This window comes from Thunnus thynnus, chromosome 24, assembly GCF_963924715.1.
Source record: "Thunnus thynnus chromosome 24, fThuThy2.1, whole genome shotgun sequence".
Classification (NCBI taxonomy): domain Eukaryota; kingdom Metazoa; phylum Chordata; class Actinopteri; order Scombriformes; family Scombridae; genus Thunnus; species Thunnus thynnus.
This window is the reverse complement of record NC_089540.1, coordinates 8,392,962-8,417,646: the sequence shown is the minus strand read 5'-3', so window position 1 is coordinate 8,417,646 and position 24,685 is coordinate 8,392,962. Positions and strand designations below refer to the sequence as shown.

The following is a 24,685-nucleotide window of genomic DNA, read 5'->3' as shown; positions in this document are numbered from 1 at the left end:
CAACAAAACTCAAATAATGAAAGAATTTAAATAATAGTCACCTGAAGAGCAGAAACCATTACAATAAATGTAACTCAAGTACCCAATAACAAAATCATCATCTTCCCCAAGTCCCCACAACTGAAAAGTTTCCAATTATGAAAGTTAAGAGTCCCAAAAATCATAGAAAACATACCTTTGGTTTAGCTTCTCTATAAACAGATGATAAATGATGGATGAATAACTTACACTAAATGCCAGAAGAGTTTCCTCCTACCTGAGATAACTAAATGTCTTTGCAAAGTAAGTATAATTAGTTTTTTTTTTTTTTTACATTTTCTATTATCCAGAGATGGATCAGGTGTGACATTTAAGAGACTGAAGACTAATAACTGATCTGTTCTTTAACCAAAAGCCCTTTTATAATGGAGTCTTATTAGAAAGTGGTGCCATAATAACTTTGATTTGGTTTCACATCCCTAGAAGACTTCAAGAATGATAAACTGTATTTAATATTGCAGTTAGGTTTAAAACTAGCTGTTAAATTATCATGAGCAGGTCACCAGATGTGCTCCAGATGTGGCTTTCATATTAATCTTTTAGTTAAATCTTTGCTCTCCAGGAGTATTTTTAAAAACTTTGAGGTTAAACTGGGTCCCACTCGTGTTAAGGTATGATGGGTGCCACACCTTGTTGCCATACCCAGTTGAGTCCAGTGTTATGTGGCCATTTGGCAGTGCAGTGCGCGTCTTGGACACGGCGCTGCGCTCTCGGCGCTCCGCCGCTCTACTCGTCTGAAAGCACACCCCGCCCTCCCTCCACCTCCATCTCCACCTCAACCAGCGCCGAAACCGCACAACCACAGAGGAGAGCGGACATCCATCCGGCTCTCTGATAGTAATCGAGGCACAGCGTTCCCAGCTCAGACCCCTCTCAGTCAGGACACCAGGTTCTCGGGCGCTATCAGTCTCCGGAGGTGCGTCCCGCTCACCCGCTCGCCTGCCGCGCCGTGACGCTCCGCTCCACTCCGCGACGCGCCGGGTCGGTCCGGTCGCTTCCCCCCGTGGAGAACAGTATTCCCTGGAAGCTGGATGAATTATTGGAGAGTTGTGAACAAGTGCGAGAAGAAAGCTGAGGCTCAGGATCTGCCTCCTCGCTCCGTCCAGGGAAGACTAGACTCAGCCAGAGTTGTGGACGATAATGGAGGGGACGTCCCTGTATCTTCCTATTGTTATTTTACTCATGCAATGTAAGTGGGGAACGGAAACTATTTATTCAGAAGAATTAACTCTCTGTTAGTATTTGTGTCTCTCTGTCTCTCCAAGGGATGAAGCTTAGGATGGACATGATTAAAGTGCCGGGTAGCTTTAGTGTATTTTAGCTGATCCTGCATGTTACTTTTTATTTATCATCATGTCTTTTTTTTTTAACAGCTTACACAGAAACATTGATGTCCAGGGATCAATACTCTGCAGAAAAGTCTTTTAATGTAGCACTCTAGGCTTAGGTGTATACTTTTTAAACAAATGCTGGTATATATTTTTTAAAACCAAAGCTCAGATTAAGTAAATATGTCTTTAATGTGTAGTTTTATTTTGCCTTCCAGTTGTTTCTAACAAAGATAAATTCATCTGAAAACATGAATTTACATTGAAAACAAAGTTTTAACCCAGTGGCAGAATTTAACAATTTGAAGTTTAATATAAAAGCTGATGGAATAATTTATTGCAGTTTTGTTTTTTCAGTCAGTTCCTCTGTTAGTGTTCACTTTTTCACATCAAGGACCCCTGACATAAATTAGAACACGGACGCCCATCTGATAAGATTTTCGCTTTTAGATATTTTATTACAGCAAGTCTACGAAGCCCATTACCAAAATAGTCATACATCCTGTCATTGTGTTACTTATGGATGAAATTGTAGTGAAAATACATGATTTCCCTTTTTGCTGGAAGCCCCTCAAGGACCCCTGCTCTACCACTGCTCTATGTAGTTAAAGCCCCGCTGTGAGAGTGGGTTGTGTGATGATGCAGCCAGGCTGGGTTCCTTCAAGTTGGCTCTAAAGTTGTACTTGGCGGCGTGCCACCCAAGGGTGTGGGCAGTACGGCGGTAGCGGGTGGGCACCCATTTTGGCTGAAGAGGTGGCGGATCTGTGTGTGTGTGTGTGTGTGTGTGTGAGGTCAGTGGTTGGAGTACCACCAGAAACTTCAAACAGTTCTCGGTCGTGACAACGTGTTTTCATAGCATGTCTGTAACCAGGAGACTGATGGGGGTTGGGAACAAAACAGGAAAATGTGAATGTTCCGGTGGAAATGAGTTGAAAAAATTGAGAAAATCCGGTGTCTTAGAATAACCAAAAAAAAAAAAAAAAGCATCTAACTTTCCTTGATTGCCTTGCGTGGAAAGCTGTGTGACATGCAGGAAAATAGAAAACAGTGGAAGTGCTGTTAGCACTACGGGGGAGCAGTAGCAGTGTCAGATGGATGTGATGAGACAGTGTGAGTGAGTGACGCACATTTTTACTCTGTGTTGTCCACATTTTGCCACCTGTCAGGCCACCGGGTCACGAGTTCAGAGGTGCGTGTGTGTGTGTGTATCCGGGCCTGCTGTGGACAACCTGACAGAAATCACTCATCTGGCTCGCTGATAGAGGTCAACAGTTTAACAGAGCAGCAATGAATCTACTTGAGCTCCACTGAACGCCTGATGGTTGTATTGTTTAAAAAAGTCTAGGAGGAAGTGTTTTGGGTGGGTCTCTGTGGCAAGAAACCCATCATCCCCCATCTCAACCTCCCTCTCTCTCTCTCTCTCTCTCACATACACACACTGCGTCTGACTGAGACAGCTGTTGCTCACGGGGTTACAGTCATACAGAGGGGCTTTGTTCGAATAGAGAGCACACACACACACACACACACAGTCCTCACCCTGTTTTTCTCTGTGCCCCCTCAGCCTTGAAACGTGTGTGTTGCCCACACTCATGTTATCTGTATCACACAGCCAGACAGGATATTTCCTATGGGTCCATCTCCCTCCCTTTTTCATTTGTTCCCTGTTAATTTGAATAAGTGCCTTAATTATTACTGCACCATGCTTTTGACCTCAGCTCAGCTCTGGCAACACCCAGCCCCGGTAACACTCTGTACGGACCACGTAATGAGAGCAAAGCTGCGTGCCAAGGAGCGATCGTGCCATCTTTCTATTTTTGCTCAGGCAAGAGGGTGGGTGTCCCTCTGTGAGTTTAAGCTGTCGCAGTGTTTGGTTGATGTTAATGCCACGCACAAGATGTGTTTGTGTGTGTGTGTGTGTGTAAGCTTGCTTCTTTGTTGTTGCCTTTGTCTAGATGTTTCTGTGCTTCAGAGGCACAACAGGCCCTCAGCAGAAAGCGTTTTAAATCCTGTAGATGCCATACCTGGTGCCATACTGGAGGACCACCAGAGACGTGCTGCTGCGAAGCAAATATAAACTTTATTGAAAAAGTCCAGATAAGCTTTTTTTTTTGACACCCATTTCAGTGTATGATTCATACTGTGTAAGAAAAAGATCTCTTTGATGTTGTATTCATATTAAAACTTTCATTATATGAGCAATTTTGCTGGCCTAGAGTCTTGGACTAATTTAGCGTGCCAATGCCTGTCCAAATCTGGCTTGGGTGCGGCTAACTGGAGCTGATTCTCAGCCCAAATCAGTCCACACGACTGACATCTTATCAAATCTGGCAGACATACATGAACCAGATCCAGCTAATAACTGGTCCTCACAACCAAGTGTTCTGACAAACAGCCTGACTCAGCTGGCTACCGTGTAACGTTGGGTAAAACGACTCAATGTGAGCTAATCTAGAATACTTGTTTTTTTTGCTGTGAACTACTGAACCATTTTACGTTGGTTCAAAAACATCCACTTTTGGTGGACATCAGGGCTAAAATGAAATTCCTTTCTTTAAATTCCTGGGCGTCCACATCAGTGATGACCTCAACTGGACTTGTAACATCACCCAGCTGCTCAAGAAAGCACAACAGCGGCTGTACTTTCTAAGACTAAGGAAATTCGGCATATCACCGAGCTTCTACAGTTGCATCATAGAGGTCATCTTGACCAGCTGCATCACTGTGTGGTACGAGAACAGCACCGCCATGGACCGTTAACGCCCGCAGAGAGTGATAAACACTGCGGAGAAGGTCGTCAGGGTGCCCCTACCATCTCTGCAGGACACCTAGCACCGTAGAGTCCATAGAAGAGCCCGCAGCATCAGACTCTGCAGGTTTTTCACACTTATGCCCTCTGGCAGGAGGTACAGAAGTGTGAAATGCAAGACCTCCAGGCTGAGGGACAGCTTTTATCCTCAGGCCATCAGACTGATCAACAGATCCAATCCACTGCCCCCAATCTAACCCACCTCACTATACAGGAAGCTTCAGAATTTCATTGTACAAGGAAACTTGTTTTAACTGTGCATATGACAAACGCTTTGACTTTGACTAAAATGAGGCTTGAAATGTTAGCTCACGTCTACGTTTTAAGGCTGAAACATGCCTCTCTGGGCTGCTCAGGGTCATTGTTAGATATTTAGGCAACTGTTTCTTTTATACTTCGGATTTCGAGTTTTTGCATGTTTTTTCTTGCCCGTTACAAACTCATCTCCCAATGGGAGCTGGATTAACCAATCGGCTTGTTGGACACTCCGGTCCACATGATGCACTGCTGAGATCCTGGGAGGTGTGTGAGCTCCTACATATACCCATAATGCCCTTCTCTGTGTAGACCCGGAGAGACATTTACGTGTATCTTCTGAGAACCATAATTCCAACCTCAGGCTATATGTCTTGTAGGATTATATCTTACATTTGGATGCCTCATGCGTATTTAATTAGATGTTTGTGCTTTGCCTGAATTCATATGTTTACTGCTTGGTCTAAAACTGAGCAGTAAAGCCAAAAAAAACCTACAACAGAGGCAACACTGAAATGACATCCAGTGCAGGCATTTGTCTCTGAACGCTGACTTCTTGGACAGCAGGCCTTTTATTTAGAAAGCCACACCATATGAACATTACCCACCATGCAGTTGTGAAATGAACCGAACAGGCCATGTGTTTGTCGTCTGCCTCGACGCCTTTTTGTAGCTAATTGAGGCCATTGAAGCTGACAGTGCTCGTACTAGTGGAGCACAAAGCGAAGTGCGACACGGGGGCAGCAGGACCTCACATACAGAACCTTTTTTGCTCATTTTTTTTTATGTCAGTGTGTGTGTGTGTCAGTCAGTGTGACAGTCAGCCATGCAGAGATAAATTGTAGGCATGTTGTCAGCACTGCTATATTTCCTTTTTCTCAAAGAGACACCCTTCAAGGTGGCGGCGGGCCTGGTCTCACACTATGTGACAAGAGCTTCTCCCATTCACAGCCCTACTGTCTGAGAGGATCTCCTTCGCCTTCAATCCCACTCTCTCTTTTATTCATGCCTCTCCGGGTCTCTGGTCCCCTCTCCACCGCCGCCTCCGCCTCACTCTCCTCCTCTCCTTTTCATTTGTATTCTATTCTTAGGGCCGCTCATCTCTCCTTTGTCGTTCATTCTCGTCCCCCCTTTTTAATCTCATTGTATCTCCCTCCCTCCTCGTGTTCATCCTTTAGCGAGACAATGCTCCTCAGAGGGTGTCGAGGTACACGAGCCAAGGCTACGATGATAATCCTGTTACACTGCCGCAAGTCAACACATGGCAAAGTGAAGGGAAGAGAAGAGCGTCTGGTGGGAGAGAGCGTGCAGTTTTAATTCACTTAGCAGGAAGTTTGACCAAGTGAGGCTGGTGAAAATTGAGCCAACTTTAGGAAAAGCTTTTAAAAAGTGCATAGTGCTGCATTTTGTAGATGACATTACTATTGTATAGGCTGTTGTTTATTTAACAGCAAAATTAAAAATAGCAGTTGTGGATATAAGCGCAAGAGAGACTTTTATAGCTCTGCTTATAGCTCCATGCTCAGTTTGTATGGCCATCCGACATGTCCACCTTCCTGTTCTCTTACATCCACGCTTCCTGCTCTTTGTCTCAGTTCGCCTTCCATTCTTCCGTGGTCACCCCTCCCTTCGAACCTCTGTAGTTAAGTAACAATGGGCTTCACACAGGAAGTAACTGACAAACAGGACACTGGAGGACTGACTAAGTAATCCCAGTGTAAATGTTGAGGATTTTCAGATGTTAATCTGTACGCGTCATGCTATTTGCTGAAACAATGGCAGGAAAAGTAAATGTGTGTGTGTCTCCTACGGGCGAGTTAAGTTATTGAGTGTGTGAAGGCTCCTCTCCTGTGACCTCTTCATTCCGCCAAATTAGTTAGAAGTTTTCACATCTTGAACTAAAAATGAGTTTTGCGAAGGCCTTAATGTTCCGCTAAGTACCCTTGAGGCCCATTCAACATTTATTATGTAATTTCATGGCCTTCAGTCTAAAAATCCTTTTTTTTTTTTTTTTTTTTTTTAAAAACTTTTCTTAATTTGCTAGACTTCTGGGAGCTGTGAGGCTTTTAGAGATTAGCTGTTCCTACCATGATGTGCATGTTTCTAACCTGTTTCTCACTCAGGTGACCTTCCCCACCCCATTTAACCTGTAATCAACAGCACAATCAGACAATAATCCGTCTCCCTAAACCAATCAGCACACAGGAAAGGCAGCTCCCGCTTCCTCTTCCTGTTTGGATGTTGTGGGGGTATCTGTGACACGCAGGCGGCAAAGAGGCAAACACCGACAGTGTGCAATCTGCCTCTTTAGCTAATGTCCCCCATTCATCAGGTTAATCTGGACAAGCCTCTGCGGTGAGCTTTGGAGGTTTGGCGACCTTGTCCTAACCTGTGCTTAAATTAACATACGGCGGGCTGCTCCTTAACCCCCCTCACCCCCACCCCCCAGGATTAAAGCAGAAGAGGGAGTAATCCTGCCGTCACCTCACATCTCCAGGAGAAACTCAGACTGCTGCGTCCTCCTCGGTCGAGCAAGAGAGTCCAAAGACAGCCATTAAGCATTCTCCTCTTGCATTTGGCGGGCAATGTGGAGCACTTTACCCAATTCACCTTGCCCCCCTAATGGATGACAAGCGATATTGTGTTCTGAACTGCTCTCCTCTGTTTTTTTTTTTTTTTAATCTCCCACTCTCCTTCTCCACCACCACCAGGTTCCCCCTCCGTTCCTGTTACCGTGTCGACCAACAGACACAAGGTGGAGGTGCGGGAGTTCTCAGGTGAGGCAAAAAAAAAAAAAAAGGAAAAAAAGCAGCTCACATCCAGGCCGCCTCGTCTCACTTTTTGAGCCATTTTTATCCTCAAGAGCTTCTATCAGATTCTCTCTGACAGAATAAACTATTAGGCTATAAATAGAGCAAGCAGTTAAAAATGCCAGTGATCGAAGGCTTCGCTGCTCTGCCATAAATATCTCATTGGTCTTGTTCCTTTCTTTCAGATGCAGTGCTGTCCTGCATGTTCCGTACAGAGAAGGACCAGAGTCCGCGCATCGAGTGGAAGAGGAAGGGGAAAGATGTCTCCTTTGTGTACTTTGAGGGACAATTCAAAGGTGAGAAAGCGGCCTGTCGCTCTTTATCCCTTGGGTGACAAACAGGGCATTTGTTTTAATCAGCTTGCAGTACCAGCTGGAGGGGGTTTGCCACAAAGGATGAGAGAAAACACCCAAGTACAGCGAGACAGGAATGATGTATAAAGTGTAAGAGATATTTTAGCATGTGTCAATGAGGTCAAAGCATAAAATCATAGCGTGTCTCTTATCTTTGATCACTCTCTCTCTCTCTCTCTCTCTCTCACCGTTAAGGTTTAGTGATGTGAATTTAATGGATGAAATAAATAATGAATCACAGCTTTCACCTGGTCACAGTCTTAAAAGGACAACGCAGTTAGCCTGAGAGTTTTACTCAAATATATCAAGGCTTCAAAATACCTCTCTGACGCAACTCCACCCCACAGCTGAAGTTAGCATAAAAGGTGACGTGAATAAAGAGTTACTTCTTTGGTAGAGCTGCTGCCAACGAGCAGCTTTTAAATTCACCTGAGTGATGAAAAACATTTTGATGTCAGTGTAAGAAATGCAGAAATGCATTATGGTCTATCTGGGGACATCTTTCTTTTTTATGTTGCTGAAAAGTTGACTTGTTAGAGGCTCATAAACCATCTCAACTAACTTCTTACCTTGGTTAAAACCTAATTCATGAGAAAGTAAAATAAATGTAAATTATGGAAGCAAAACAAGCAAAGAGGACTGCACCAGTTTTCACTGGGATCGTCTCATTTTTCTACAAACAAAAACGTACCTGAATCATTTTAACGATGCTATAAACATGATGTCTGCTTATAGTAGCTTTAGCCCTCAGCCAGGGAAGATATGTCCTCTGATCTTCATGTCCTCTCTCTCTCAGGTTCCTTTGAAGGGCGGGCGACCATGGAAGGTGCGACAGTGACGCTGAAAAGGGTGACCCAGGAGGATGCTGGGGAGTACCGCTGTGAGATCAGCGCTCCTCTTGACTCTGTAAATCTGGGCGAGACTAATGTCACCCTCAAAGTCTTGGGTAAGACTGCCTGAGAATCAACAAAGAAAAAAAAGGCTAAAATTAGGTTTTGCTTATGTTTTTGTAATATTTACTCTGTAATGTCCTCCAGTACCCCCACACACCCCGTCCTGTGAAATCCCCAGTTCGGCAGTGACGGGCTCAGTAGTGCAGCTGCGCTGTAGGGACCAGCAGAGCATCCCGCCTGCTACGTACGCCTGGTTCAAGGACAACCAGCCAATCAGCACGCCACGGCACGCCAACGCCACCTATCTAATCAACTCACACACAGGAGTACTGGTGAGAGAGGGAACACTGGTGTGTGTGTAGATAAAGAAAATGTGAAAGGGTTGAGTGTGTATTGGGAAATATTTTACAGTGTCTCCTTACAGTAACATGTCTTATTGAAAGGAGGATAGAGATGCTTCTGTTTAGTTTAGTTTGATTGCTCTTCAGCAGTAAAAATGTTCTCATGTTCTCTATTTTCTAACAACTGTTAAAGCCATCCTCATGAAAGTTTTCGTCTTCTCTCCTTGTGTCTGCTGCAGGAGTTTAAAACTGTGGCCAAAGAAGACACCGGCCGGTACAGCTGCCAGGCTTCGAACGGGGTGGGAAAGCCCATGAGGTGTGAGGGCAAGCACATGACGATAGGTGTGTGTGTTTTTTTTGTGTGTGTCAGCACTTTATCCTGCCTCTTCCTCCCAAACCTTTCAGTAATGGAGAAAGTCAGGGATGCAGTGGAGAGGAAAAGCCTGCTAAACTCACTTCTCCCTGCTTCTAAAGCAGAGTACGAGAGCGTACTCACCTTTATAAACTAACTCAAAGCTTGAAGGGGTATCTATTGGGACAAGTTATATTGTCTAAAATTATGCTGTTTTGTATGGAAAGGTCATCAACTTGCTAATAAATCCTACAATGTGCTCTAGGTTAATGCACACAAGCATGTCACGCAATTAATAAATTATTGAGAGTATTATAGGAGTACAGGAAGAGACCGAGTTGCATTTAAAATATAGCCTTCCTGTTGAGGTTGATGTTTGAGGTCCATATATTTCCCCCCATTTTTTTTTTTTGGTGACTTACTGCTTCAACATAATGAAATAGGAAAGGGAGAGTTTTTCTCCATCCGTTTCTCACCTCACGTGACAAACAGATCATAACTCAAGTGTTTATTCCCATCTCCTTCCCGCTTCCAGAGGACGTCAACGTCACAGCCGTGGTGGCGGCGGTGGTGGTGGTCTGCCTGGTCATCGTGGTCTGTGGATGCGGGGGATTCGTCTTGCATCGCAACGGCTTCTTCAGCAGTGAGTTTGTCCCTTTAGTTCAGTTGTTTTCAGTAATTTGTTTTTTTCATCTAATAGACACTTGATCTGCTTGTATGAGCTGTACATCAATTATTAGAAATATTGTTTGTACTTTCTCCATAAAATGTGACACACGCTCTTTTCTTTTTCTTTTTTTTTTTTGTCTTGCATGATCCTCCCGACTCATCCATCAACAGGACACAGAGGAAGGTAAGAGCTCTGTGATTGCATTAACATTGATGTGAACAAACACAGGCTAATATCCTAAAGACTGAGGGAGGAGGAGGAGGAGGAGGAGGAGGGAGGGGGGGTGGGTGGTCTGTTGTTGTTGCACTTAGACTGTGTGTCTGCGTGCTGAGTCAGGATTGTGTAGAGTGACAGCTGTGGCTGTGTGCGTCTATACGTGTGTGTGTTTTTGAGCTACAGCAGCGCCTGTTCTTCTACTCATCTGGTGATTGGCGCCAACAGATGTAAGAGCCATGGGAAAAGTTTTTTTTTTTTTTATATACATCGATTGCCTCTTGCAGGCAGATGTACATCTGTTGAAATTGTGTCAAGTTTGTCCGACCGATGATCTAACAATGCAGAGGAAGAGAAATAATCAGTGCAACATAATTACGGAATAATTACTGGCCGTTAATCAGCAAGGAGGAAAATATTGTCACTTGAAAGAATTGCAGGCAATTAAACTGATTGGAGGGGTAATTTGAAATGGATTATTTAGATATTGAAGGGATTGGAGGATGAGAAAGTGGCATAACAGAGGGCTGGTAGTGCAGCGCAGTGCATTTACACACAACAACAGGCCTTGTCCTGCAAATACACCAGGGTGGGTGTAAGGATGTTTTGATGCCCGACTGGTTGTTAAGCCAGAAACCGCGGACATAAATGCATGTCCTCATGTGACTGGTCTAACTTGCTTGACTTTGTTATTTGATTACTTGCTTGTTACTGCGCAGCATTTGATGGAGAGTCAGCGTGGAGCTCTCCTTGAAGCTGATGCGAAAGCTCTTTGTCTAGGTTAAAGTCTGATGCTTATCCCACTGAGCTAACTGGAGCTGTCAGTGTCAACTTCTATTTATAGAACAGGCTTCTTCACAAAGACTCAAAGACAATGTGACATGATTTCTGATGCACCAATAGTAGGCACAAGTTAACAGAGTAGGAATGCAGATCTAGGGTGTAACTGTGCCTTTCAGAGAAAAGGACATGGCTAGGACCTGGTGAGAGGGATGGCTGTTGTACCTTGTTAAACACTGACCAGAGTCCAGTTTTACATCATCCTCATAGATGACAGTTGTAAAAAAAGAAGTGAAGAATTTGGGCTATTTGTCAGGGAGGTTTAATATCATAAAAAATAATACAAGTTAGAGTTAAGTCAAAGTGTCCTTGAACAATACACCTCACTGTCTATGTACTCTGATGGTCACATTACATACAGTATATATTTAAAGAAACATTGTTTACTGTTTTATATTTAATTTCTAGCAATTTATAACCTCAAACACTTTTTAGGAGGACACGGCTATCAATTGCGTCACAAAACATAAGACAAAAATAAATGATTAACACATTACTGTGTAGCAGGTTCAAAGAAGCCAGAGTGAAGATACTGGTATCATATGAAAGTAGACGATTTAAGGCATCCATTTGTACCAATCATGTCATTAGGTTAAATTTTGGCGAGGGAAAAGGGGTCCCTTTGATCTGTCTCTCTCTTTGTGTCTTCCATGTGTGAATCCAAATCTTTCCTTGTTCATATTTGCAAGGACTATCGTGGACCTTGTTAAAATTCAACTGGCACTTGAACATGCTAATCATCATTTATATTAGTACATATAAGAAATTATTGCCTTCTAAGCTGATTTTAATGGTCTTGATGGTTTTGAAATTCAACTGGCACTTTAACATATAGGCCTATATTAGGCATATAAGATGCTATTAAACAACAGAATTTGAATTTTACATTAATTCCGTGATTTTACATCTTAATATCCATTATTACAAGCTAAAATATTAAGAAGAAAAAAGCATTTAATCGCAATTGATCACAGCAAATTGTGTGATGAGGTTTTCTTTAATCAATTGACAGCCCTATAAAAAGCTTATTATTTCAAAGAGTTATTTCAAAGCTACTTTTGAAACTGATTTCTGTAGTTTTTCCTTTAATTAACTATAGAAATGTATAAGGGGCCTAAACTGGAGCCCTGGGGAACATCAATTATAAAATAGCCACTTAAGAACAGATATCCAGTCACAGTTAGTAGACGTCTTGCTCAAGGACACTTCCACAGCTGCAGCACAAACCTTAAAGAAAAGGCAGTAGCAAAAAGTTGCATAGGGTGTGGATTTTGTATATCATGGGTGTTGGATTGCTGCATGTGATTGGCTCACCACTTGGCTGGCTCACCCCCATCATTTCAATTTGGCTCTGCTGCATCATGATCGGCTGCATGTCTGTACAGCATTGCCGCTAATAACCCCCCCCCACAACCCCCCCACCCCCTCCGTAAAAGCATGGTGTGCAGTGTGAGTCTGAAATGACCACCCCTCTCGTGAAACCTTTTTAAAGCCAACAAACTGACCCCAACAGGTCATTTTGGATCTCCCAGTGTCATGGGGCAGCCCACATCAGCAGCCAAACCCTGCACAGAACTGAGGACACGTGAGTGCTTAGACAGACTGACAGACAGATATGGAAGCAAATAACTGCTGTAATAATCATTTGAATCTTATATGTAGCTGAATACTTAGTTGTGAAATTATTCAGGCTTGATCGTTTATCCTTGGTAGGTGGGATTTTGATATTTAGGTGACCTGTTAAACCTCTGTTCTGGACCCTTCTGCTCTCTGTGATCACCTATGCTGATTTAATGCAGCCTGATTCACAATATAGTTCTCATTTACATATTTTCCTGTGTCAAGTATGTAAGTATCTATCACCACATTCATATAAATGAGCTGCAAATGTATTTATGCTGCGTCGTGATGCTATGTGGCTGTGCTCGAATTGTAACACTCATCTCAAATTTCATACTTGTTCCGTTATCTGACAAGAGGCACAGAAAAATATGTAAATGAGAACAACTATATTGTGAATTTGGCTGCAGTAAAACACAGTATAGTTGATCACAAAGAGCAAGAAGGGCTAGAACAGAGGTTTAATGGACCGTCAAATGTTCATGGTTTATTAATCTGCTTTATTCTTATCAGACGGCACTCTCAAATGTTTGTGTGTATATATCAGAGACAGCTTATTCTTTGATGTGTTATATATTTGTATTAGTTTTCTTGAGTTGCCGTTATGATGCTTTTCAAATTTTTGTGTGTTTCATGTATACTCTCACCTCTAAGATGTTCCCATGTCAGGTTTTGCCCCTCATAGTGAATTTGGTAGTTGTGTGGGTTCCTCTGTGGGAAGTCTACCCTTGACTGTTATTCACCATAGATGTAGGGTTGAAGGATATAGGAGCTGTGCTTGCTATATAGTTTGTATACAATTGAACATTTGTAGTCATTGAAATGAGACACAAACTGCCTTCCACACTCGAGTGCCCTGGAAGCTTTATGTATATACGATGTGATTTTGTTTAGTCATTAAGCTCTCATGATGACACGCTTGTGCCGAGCTCATGGAATAGTCTATGTTGTATAACCATCAAGCGTTCCTGGCTTGTTTGACGTTTGTATACTTGTTCATTTCCTATTCCTTTAAGTCTTCTATAATGGTTACATTTTTCAAACAGGTTTTCAGTTGTGTAGAAGATTCAAATCATTTTGCTTGCTTTTTGCTTCCATAGATAAACCAGCCAACTGTGTATACCAAGTCATTTTGTGTATATTTGTATTTATTAAGAACAGATATCCAGACTTACAGGTTCCTTACAGTCCTCTCTCAAGCTAAATACAGTGCTCCAGTTCAGAGGCAGCACTTCCTTTTTACCCAATGGGAGGTTTGCCATGTATGATGTGCATTATTTATGCAGGGCAAGATATGACTCAGGATATAGCTGTCCGCCTCGAGTTTCTTCTTCTCTTTGTGACTGTGTCAAACTGTCCGATATGCTTACCATGTCTTTGTCTTTCAGGTCCAATGTCAACTACATCCCTCCGCCCCAAGAAGTAAGTCTGATTTTTTTTTTCTTCCCCTCCGTCTCTGCACCTCCCACTTCCCCCTTTCATTTTAGGCACCGAGTAGTGTCGCTGAAGTTAAGGATAAGGCTAGCAAATTTTCTGTTTTTCTTATAGTCAACAAATCATGTGTAGTCAAACCAACAATATTCATCCTACTAAGTATTGTGTGTATAGCCAAAGCGTGATATATCTTATTCTTCTGTGCTGTAGACTTCTGTTGTCCAAAAACTATTAACACGTAAGTGAGTCACACCACTTTAGTGACATGTTCCTTCACCCCGCAGGCTACCATAGTTTGTTTAGAAACTACAGTGGCCATCAATGGCAGACATGGTGCAACTTAAGCAAACACATCCCAATAGACAAGACATAGGCAAATTAAGAAAACATTTTCATCAATTTGACAACACACGCAACATTTAGAAAACACACTGCGAATACCACAACACATTACAGTAATGACAACTGAAGTGTTTCCAGAGGACATTAAAGAGTGATGAACATATCAATAACTCATAAGCGAAACATTAAAACACAAATGATGCCTCTTTCCTACTGTAGTAAGGTAGACAACGAGCTACAACCTTATTTTCACCAAAACAAGCCGTCCTTGCTAAATAACGTTGTTTTCTAGGTACAGCTGACTGTGAGACCTTCTAAGAAGTGCAACACCAAAAGGGATACCTCAAACAATTATTCTTATACAGTGTAGTGTCTTCAAAATGATTTCACACATCAGTGGTCCGCTGTTGGTTATACTCCAACAAATAGTTTGGGAAAAAAAAAGAATATTGTTTGAAGTATCTCTATTTGGTGTTGCACTTTTTAGACGGTCCCTGTGCACTGGTCTCACAGTCGGCTGTACCTAGAGAACAATGTTATTTGGACAGCTCGTTTTGGTGAAAATAAGGTTGTAGCTCGTTGTCTACCTTACTACAGTAGGAAAGAGGCCTCATTTGTGTTTTAATGTTTCGCTTATGAGTTATTGATATGTTCATCACTCTTTAATGTCCTCTGGAAACACTTCAGTTGTCGTTACTTTAATGTGTTGTGGTATTCGCAGTGTGTTTTCTAAATGTTGCGTGTGTGTTGTCAAATTGATGAAAATGTTTTAATTTGCCTGTGTCTTGTCTATTGGGATGTGTTTGCTTAAGATGCAGCGCGTTTGCCCTTGATGGCCACTGTAGGAAACGGCTCCAAAGAGTAATAGCAGTGGTAAGATAGTCACTTTCAGGAGAGTGGTTCCTTGTACGACAGATGCCACTGCACATGTGTGGGAATGCAGTTCCATTTACAGAGCTTTGCTAGCTTGTTGTGCTACATATCACAACCTCTTGACTTTGTGCTGCATTGTACGAAGTCTAGATGTTGTGTTATGTAGCACAATAAGCTAGTGAAGCTCTGTAAATAAAACTGTGTTCCCGCACATGCGCAGTGGCGTCTGCTGTACAAGGAACTTCTTTCATGCGTGTGACTATCTTTTCACTGTTGTTAGTCTTTGGAGCTGTTTCTAAACAAACTGTGGTAGCCATTGACTGCAGGGTGAAGGAAAATGTCACCCAGTGTGGCTCATTGATGTGTTTAATAGTTTTTAGGTGACAGAGGTCTACAACACAGAGGAATATGACATATCAGGCTTTCCATATACACACAATACATGTAAGTAGGATGGGTTTATTGTTGGTTTGGATGGACATGAGATTTGTTGACAATAAGAAAAACACAGAAAATTGCCAGCTGATGTTATGCTGGGCTTGTTTTTAGGTTCTTGAAGATGTTTCACCTCTGACTGGTGGGTAGGCCCCTGTATCGCACCTCTGTAGGGAGGTTTACACCTTCAGGGTCATTGACGTCACATGTGGGTCTTTAGTTCACCAGGTTGTCATGTGAGAGTTGCAGACATTAATCGAGGTGTAAATAGTGTTAAACTGCCTGGGAGGAAAGGACAGTATTGTAAGAGGCTTATAAATTGTGTGGTGGACCACCTCCTCTGTTGAGTGATGTTTTTTCCAGTTTGACATAAATGGCTTCCTCTTCCCACCACCTGTCCTCTCTATCCAGTATGTGTACATTGCTGTGTTCAAAGGACTGTCTCTTATCCTTCAGATATAGGTAGACAGCTGAGTCTTGACCTGAGGAGATGGCTTAAGTGCTTGTTTTGTCTCCCTGATGTATAGAGCTGTGCATTCTTTGTTGCATTAAACTGCATGTACTATATTGCTCTGCTTAAATGTTTGGATGTGTAGTCTTTAGGATGGGCAGGTTTCTGTCTTATTGTGTTGCTAGGCTTGAAAAACACTAGGAAGCAGTGCTTGTTGAAGATCCTCTTGAGTTTCTCAGATCCTCCATCCACTTTCGGAATGACAGTGTTGTAGTGCTTTTTCTTCTCATCTTCACCTGTAATCATGGTGATCTTACTGGATCCTTGTGGCTGTTTTGACAAAGGCACAGTTTAAGTAGCCACAAGCTTTTAGAGCTTCCTTCAGGTGTTTGTGCTCCTCTTTCGCTCAGTACTTGTGGGCATATAGTCAGCCGTATTGTGCAGGGTTCTGTTAATCTCCAGCTTGTTCCATAGTGAGTGATGAGAGTCAGTAAATAGTGATTGATGTTTCCTGCATATTTCAATGTTAAGGCTTATTTCCCCTTCAATGTGTACTGCATAGCCCAAGAAAGCCTAATTATATTCTGTTATGTCCTCATGTGAACTGGATGTTGCTGTCCACTGAGTTTATATGTTCTGTGACACTTTCACTTCCTGGATTTTATTTTGATCTAAGTGCCGTCCACATATCTGAGTAAGTGGCTAGGTGATGTTCCCTTGAAGGAGCTCAGGGGTCTCTATTTCATCCATGTAGAGGTTAGCCCCAACGGGAGACGCTGGTTGAAACCATGCTTCTGTGAGTAAAAACCTTCATTGTATTTGAAAAGATGGTGTTCAGACAGGCCCCACATCTGGTCTGAGGTTAGTTCCGTTTTTGCCTATGGTTTTGTCTAGTAGCAGATGTTTCCTTAGTGACTCCACTGCCATCAATAATTGGAATACATGCGAAGAATGAAGCAATGTTGTATGACACTGGACTCTGATGAAACCATGGTGTCATACAACATTGCTTCATTCTTCGCATGTATTCCAATTATGGATGGCAGTGGAGTCACTAAGGAAACATCTGCTACAAGGCAATAACGGAACCAACCTCAGACCAGATGTGGGACCTGTCTGAACACCACCTTTTCAAATACAATAAGGGTTTTTACTCACAGAAGCATGGGTTCAACCAGCGTCTCCTGTTGGGGCTAACCTCTACATGGAGGAAGTAGAGACCTCTGAGTTCCTTCAAGGGAACATCACCTAGCCACTTACTCAGATCAAAATAAATCCCAGGAAGTAAAAGTGTCACAGAACATATAAACTCAGTGGACAGCAACATCCAGTTCACATGGGAGGACATACCGGAATATAGTTAGGCTTTCTTGGGCTATGCAGTACACATTGGAGGGGAAATAAGCCTTAACATTGAAATATACAGGAAACATCAATCACTATTTACTGACTCTCTCCACTCACTATGGAACAAGCTGGAGATTAACAGAACCCTGCACAATACGGCTGACTATATGCCCACACGTACTGAGCGAAAGAGGAGCACAAACACCTGAAGGAGGCTCTAAAAGCTTGTGGCTACTTAAACTGTGCCTTTGTCAAAACAGCCACAAGGATCCAGTAAGAACACCATGATTACAGGTGAAGATGAGAAGAAAAAGCACTACAACACTGTCATTCCGAAAGTGGATGGAGGATCTGAGAAACTCAAGAGGATCTTCAACAAGCACTGCTTCCTAGTGTTTTTCAAGCCTAGCAACACACTAAGACAGAAACCTGCCCATTCTAAAGACTACACATCCAAACATTTAAGCAGAGCAATGTAGTACATAGTCTACAGTCTAATGCAACAAAGAATGCACAGCTCTATACATCAGGGAGACAAAACAAGCACTTAAGCACATGAGCCATCTCCTCAGGTCAAGACTCAGCTGTCTACCTACATCTAAAGGATATGGGACACTCCTTTGAAGACAGCAATTTACACATACTGGATAGAGATTAAAGGTGGTTTAAAAGAAGAGTGAAGGAGGCCATCTATGTCAAACTGGAATAACATCACTCAACAACTGAGTTAGTCTACAACACAATTAATCAGCCACTTACAATACTGTCCTGACATCCCTATCCAGACAGTTTAACACCAAATTACACCTTGATTACATGACTACAACTATTCTCACTTGGCAACCTGATGGACTAATGAGCCACACTTGACTTCAATGACTCTAGGTGTAAACAACTCTACAAGAGGTTAAATGCATGGGACTCACCACCAGTCAGTCCGAGGAAATCTTCGGGATGAACGGTGAAACATCTTCAAGAAGTCCAGTTGCTGTTTTTGATTGATGCATCACAGAGAACCGTAATTCTGAAATAAATGCAAGAAAACAATACTTAAGTACTTCTTTTCTGTGTCCCAGGATTTCAAACACACTCAGTCATTCATGCTCTGAGAAGCTGGCCTTCCTTGAAGAATAAAATCACCCTCGTGATATGGTGCCAACACTGGATTCAGATTTTTTTTCCCCTCTCCTTCTCTGGACTCAGAATGAGCTCTTTGATCTTCCAATAAAATGCTAATTTCAATCTTCTTCCTCTACCGCTCCTTTTGGATGGGTAATGACAAGCAGATTTGCAAGGCTTCTTACTCTCTCGCTTTGCTGTGTGGGTCGCCTCTGTCATAAATGTTTTCTGCTCATATGGGATTCAGTACAGTTTCATGGCACTCTGCTCCCCCCTGGTGGTCAGATGTTGAAATTCCAATTGATCTTTTTTGAATGATCCAGGGACAGAGCTTTCTAAACATTTGGTTGTTTTCTTCCCTCTGCAGGCCAATCGTTTTAACTACCTATGTTTTCTTTTACCAAAGACGATCATTTAAGGAAATTTTGTTGCTTTAAAAATTTTAATCTTCAAAAGGAGAATTATCCTTAAAGCCATAGGGAAAGCTGTTCAGTTGCATAGTGGTTTTCAATCTACTCAAACATAAATGCAGTTTACCTCAGCATCTGCCACATGCCAATTTTCAGTAATACTGGGGCCCCAGTCAGGGAAAACGCTCCAGCCAATTATCGAGACCAACCCCATTCCATCCTAATGTGCCTGCATGGTCTTTTTATATTATATATATATATATTCCTTGTGCCTTTTTAATTTGTCTGTCGTATTTATCTATGGATCACAGTTTTTTGTAAAGAACTTGCCTTACTTTTTCTGTCTTTATATTTTTGTGCCACTGTTTATCAATGTTTATCAAATGGAGTGTCTGTTTTTAGACAGTGTGTGAATGGTTGTTCAGAGTTTTATTTGAATGGTGTATCAGTAATAAAAAGGTTTTCTATTAAAAGCCATATTTGCCATTATTCCTGTAATCACAATTATCAGAAACTGACAAGTAATCATTATTACTCGTGTGATGTTAACACAAAATCTGGTTGTCTTTCATGATCTACTGCACTGTAATTAGTCTGCAAATATTTTCATAATCGAATAATTTAAATGTATTTTGTTACGCAAAAATGTTAAACATTTGCTAGTTGCATATTCTTAAAAGTGAGGATTTTAAGCTTATTTGTGTCATAATAGTAAACTGAATTTCTCTGGATTTTTGTCTATTGATTGGACAAAACATGACATTTGAAGACATCACTAATGGATCTTAGAAATGATAACATTTTTCTCTATTATCTGACATTTTATAGACAAAGCAATTAATTGAGAAAATTGGCTGATAAATCTTTATGAAAATAATTGTTAGTTGCATCCCAATTGTCACTGCCTTATTCCAGAAACTTAACTGCATCTTTTTCATCTGCACATCACATACATGCTCACAAGCTCTTCTGTATTCCCAAACAGGGAAATACTCGCGCGCAGAAAGCAAGACTATATCTTTCAAGTGCATTTCTTTCTGACAGGCATGTAGCATCAGAGACTGGTTGACAGGCAGCCTGATACACAAGAGCGAGAGTTCAAACCCCAAATTCCAGTTTAATATTTGATAGAGACTCCATAAATGAGATTAAAGCTATGTTTTCATGGGCCTTTCATGGGACACGTTTTTTAAAATCCTATGAATAGGGAATGAGAGAGATAAGATTTAGTTATAACCGAGGCATTCATGCACAGTTCACACAGTGTTCACATATTCTATTTATGTGTATCTAGCAACTCTGGCATTGCAAATCCCAGTGAGCTACTGCTTGGTACATTTCCTGAGTTTGACATTAAAGTTGGGCTGCACAAAAGCAACAGGTCAGATGGAAACTTACCCCTTCTGACACTATGTTGGGTTTCAAATATTCATCCTAGAAAAGCTTTAATTCATCTCTGACCTTGTCGTGATACAGTACTCGCAAGACCAAATCAGAGCGACAGCAAATCATCTAGGTCAGCCAACATTTGGCTCACTCCAATTTATCAGTGAATTTCACATAACTCCATATATATTACTACCAGCTGAAGAGCTATTCACAACAGTTGACATTATGCTGTAAGAATGCCATGATTAAAACAAAAATATCTAATTAGAGATTATATACATTATGTTTTAATACTGGTCAAAAAGCCTTTTTAGACATTTACATAGATGTATATATGGGTATATTTATAAGAAGTTGGAGCAAGCTATGGTTCACCCTGATTAACACTTTCAAATCTAATGCAATTACTATTTTTGGCAGGCAATCAAGTATCTCCCAAAATGATTGTCTTTTTATATTACTGTTCCTCCACCGCTGCTTATTTAAACACTGGACATGCAAAGAGTGAATTTTGTACTAAAAATGGCCTCACTTTGAAAGATTCTCACATGATTGTCAAAGTGAGACTGCACAAGTCTCATATTACTTTTAATTTTAGAAAACATTTTTACAACTGGATTTTGTCCCCCAGTTTTTGGGAGATGATTAGAGGAAGCTCAATAATTCATTTGGGCAACTGATTAATATTTGAAGACTGAAAAAGTGTGCAACTATCCTTTAACTTCTTGGATCAGTTATGTCACAACAGATAATATATTTTAATAAAAATATTTTCAGATACGAGACTAGTTAAATGACTATATGCAACATTTTTCTAGAATGATCACTTAATATATTTGGAGATATCTAATCAGTTATAAATTCAGTTTATACTTTATCATTAAAGAATTCAGTATAGGCAGGTTCTGAATATTTGATTTTGTATAGTAAATCAATAACCACTGTTCTGTGCAGTGACTGTAGCCTACAACAGCAGCTTAATTGACAACCATTTCAGCCGTCATTCAATCCACTACCTTTTTATTAAATACAAGAGATTGGTGACATGTAGGAGATTTACAACATGGACAGCATTTACTTGGGCACTTCATCCAGCTTGGGATCTGAAAAAAATACAATAAAGAGAGAAACATTAGTGACAGTTGTTGGCAAGTGTAATTTCCTGTGAGATAAGATCTGATATCTAGACAAAGACTACAGCAATATATAGAGAGTAGCTAGTTGTCGCTTCATCAAAAATACTGTCAAGCTCACAAATAAAGAGTTCTCAAACCAATTTCAAACAGAATAAGAAAGTCATCTTGCTTTGATGGTGTCACCATTTATACGCTATATATAGACTAACAAATCACAGCACATCTCTCCAGTGGAAAAAACAAATAATTATGATGGGAGAACTGTTAAATCATATGAGAGCTAAGAGTCTTGTCTTTTAAAAAAAGATAAAACAGTCTACATAAATATGCCAGCACATGAGCACTGCAACTAATGAGAGTTCAAGACTTTTCTGTGACATAAACAGGTTTATATTGCATTATCAGCTTGGACTAAAACAAGAAATACACTGTCTGGCTCACTTTGTCCTTCAGAAGCTCCTCTGTATCAGTTCACCAAGGTCAATGTTAAAACCATGGCTCAAAAATGACATTAACAATTTGTGATGTTGCCAAATGTTTTAATGTTGCAATAACTGACTAGAATATTAATTTCAAATATTCCTTTACCACTTTCGTTGACTAAGCAATAATTTAGAAAATAAATGTCACTATATAAAACTGCAATTTTAATCTCTTGTGAACATAGATGCACACAACTTTTTATATATATATATATATAAAATTGAACATACTGGGTTAAGATTTGGACAGGAGAGGAAAAAAAACTGCAATGTCATACACTTCTACCAACATAAGTCCAAACTGACCTGTGAATTTGAAGTCAGGGAACTTGGCGAGGTCTCCTCCTCCGTATAGCCTCTCTAGTTTGGAGACCTCTTCAGACAGGTTCTTCTGGTAAGCAGGTCCTGCGTCCACAATACCGCCGGATGCCCTGGGAGAGCCAAGGCATCAAATAAATGTTCAAGGGAAGAGGGTGGCGGTGATGAGTGGATTGGAAAGGGGTCTGGAGTTAAATAGGGCTGTTCGATATGACGATATATATCATGTGATAGAAAAATGCTCTATCGTTTATTTTGGTGTCACAAATCACTCTTTACGGCAATATTTTTCATCATTTGGAGTCTGTCCATCTATTGCAAAGGTTACATTAATAAATTACTCTTCTTGGCTTTTACTCACAAAGCTCTTATTGCCCTTACAGTAACGTAACATGTACTTGTCGTCAACTCGAGTACTTCACCTGGTTCACACACCAGAAACTATTAGTTGAATTGACAGAAAATGTGCTACATAGTGATATGCAATGATCTATATTGGGATATGATATAATTGATCATATTGCACAGCCCTATTAAATAGCATGCCAGAGGCTAAATGACGTTTTTTGTAATATTTAAAGGAAATTTTGAGTTAATATTTCACTAGGGAGCTGGTGGTCTACTTAGTGAACCTTTTCTATCTGAACTCTAATCAACCGAAATTAAACATTATGTGTGGTCAATGGTTTTATGACACGCGGTGTGTTTTATCAACTGACTTGCTCTTGGTTTTGTAGTCACGGATCTTGTCCAGGAACAGTTTCTGAACGGGGTCGAGCTCCTTAGCCCGGTTGAAGACGACAGCGGAGATGCCGATGTTCCTGCGCAGGGTCAGGCTCACGGCGGAGCGCAGCATGGAGGACAGGTGGAATAACCGGTGAAGTGCCATCTGAAGGAGAAATAAAGCCTCTGCGTTAGGTTGTTACAAATAAATAAAAAAATAAACTCCAATCGAAGCCAATCCTGGTCCCGTATTCAATCTACACAAGGTGTAAATTGAGTTGTCATTAAGAGGAAATGTGTCTCTTTAAATTGCATACAGAGGAAATGTTTGCTAATAAAGATGTACGCTGGAACTTCATTTTGTTATAAAATGTTACAATGTCACAGTGCTTTAAAGTTGTATATGTTCTGCCTTGAAGGACTCAGTCACCTACATTAACTACCATCTCACATATGTGGACGCTGGAGCAGATTAACTTAGCTGCACTCAAAGTTAGCATGTCTAACTTAGCTACCGTCGACCATGCTACACACATAAAGTCACTTCGCGTTGAATTAATGCTAAACAGGTGCTACATTTTAGTGGCTTTTGAATGGTTAACTAAGACTGAATTAAGACTTGCATTAATAATGTCACAACGACGTTGCACAAAGGTCAGTTCATTACGGCTAGCTGCTAATGCTAACAAGCTACGCTAGCGTTAGCAGACGCGACAGACAAACATTTTCCTCCGTCGCTTGTTGCACTTCACACGCTAAAGTTACACACACTAAACACACAAACATGCATTTATCGTTATATAACCTGTCATGACAAACAGGGTAGAGTTAAATGTTTGCTGGCATTGCCTTAAAATTAAAAACTCAGAGCTCACCTTGGGTTTGACACTTTGAGCACACAAGCCAAGTGAGGACGACCGCGGTGGATTCTGGGGAATGTGGTAGTAAGAGAAAGGCGGCGTTGAATCACGTCATATTTATACTCCTCCCATAATTATTTTTTTTAAAATTTATTTTATTTTTTTGTTTATTTGTTTTACTTTGTTTTGCGTTTTTACAGAAGTAGCCAAAATGAATAAAGGATTCTGAACTGAAAAAAATGTTGTTTTATTTTATCCATTTATATAAATATATGGCTGTTTGCCGTGTCTGGTACCAACAATAAAAAACAATCACACCTCACTCCTCGTTAAATATGTTATATACAGATAGTGAAGAAATAATAGTATTTAGTACATATTTGTTACTTTCTTTAGTTTTGTCTGTAGAATAGATATGACAATAGAATGTCTGGCATGTAGTGGTATAGAAATGGCATTATTTTTCTGATACGACACTGAAAAACATGCCTAAGCTGCTTTTACCGTGCACAGATAACACATCTCCTCACGCTATGTATAGATTTAAGCCACGATAAAGCCTGGGCCACTTGCACACTTTGTGTAATACACAGTCAGTCACGGTTCAGAACAAGCTGATGGACTTTAGATGTTCAATACTATGATAGATAACACACAGTATTACTGTTACTGGGATGGTGTATACCACAGAGAGGGCAGCTAAAGGAAGAGAGTGAATTTGAGGTTTGAATCTGAATCTTTCCATTTTCAGGCACAATAACTGTCTCAGTTACCAATAATTTGACTGAGATCCATTTCATTTTGTACTGTGTCTGTGGTGTGTTGTTCAAATATGTTTGAGCT

The 24,685-nt window shown here is 41.0% G+C and overlaps 2 protein-coding genes across 2 annotated transcripts; one reads left to right on the top strand and one right to left on the bottom strand.

Moving 5' to 3' along the window:
• The first annotated feature begins 730 nt into the window (after positions 1-730).
• Positions 731-19,411, top strand: jam2a (junctional adhesion molecule 2a). The gene is made up of 10 exons (XM_067583182.1): positions 731-1,228; positions 7,143-7,208; positions 7,427-7,537; positions 8,391-8,540; positions 8,632-8,819; positions 9,068-9,170; positions 9,716-9,823; positions 10,021-10,033; positions 13,912-13,945; positions 18,482-19,411. The coding sequence occupies exons 1-10, from the start codon at positions 1,180-1,182 to the stop codon at positions 18,512-18,514; spliced, it is 855 nt and encodes a 284-aa protein (XP_067439283.1). The 5' UTR covers positions 731-1,179; the 3' UTR covers positions 18,515-19,411.
• A 1,915-nt stretch (positions 19,412-21,326) lies between these two features.
• Positions 21,327-23,974, bottom strand: atp5pf (ATP synthase peripheral stalk subunit F6). Its single transcript, XM_067583184.1, has 4 exons — positions 23,858-23,974; positions 22,979-23,148; positions 22,248-22,372; positions 21,327-21,426 (listed from the first exon to the last, which is right to left on the bottom strand). Exons 2-4 carry the CDS (start codon positions 23,146-23,148, stop codon positions 21,398-21,400), a joined length of 324 nt encoding a protein of 107 aa, XP_067439285.1. The 5' UTR covers positions 23,858-23,974; the 3' UTR covers positions 21,327-21,397.
• Between the last annotated feature and the right edge of the window lie 711 nt (positions 23,975-24,685).

Coding starts and splice junctions, on each gene's coding strand:
- jam2a (XM_067583182.1), top strand. CDS start 1,180: ATGGAGGGGACGTCCCTGTATCTTCCTATTGTTATTTTACTCATGCAA. Junction 7,538..8,390: donor CTTTGAGGGACAATTCAAAG/GTGAGAAAGCGG, acceptor TCTCTCTCTCAG/GTTCCTTTGAAGGGCGGGCG. Junction 8,541..8,631: donor TGTCACCCTCAAAGTCTTGG/GTAAGACTGCCT, acceptor AATGTCCTCCAG/TACCCCCACACACCCCGTCC.
- atp5pf (XM_067583184.1), bottom strand. CDS start 23,148: ATGGCACTTCACCGGTTATTCCACCTGTCCTCCATGCTGCGCTCCGCC. Junction 22,373..22,978: donor GACTACAAAACCAAGAGCAA/GTCAGTTGATAA, acceptor TGGCTCTCCCAG/GGCATCCGGCGGTATTGTGG. Junction 21,427..22,247: donor CCCTGACTTCAAATTCACAG/GTCAGTTTGGAC, acceptor TATTTTTTTCAG/ATCCCAAGCTGGATGAAGTG.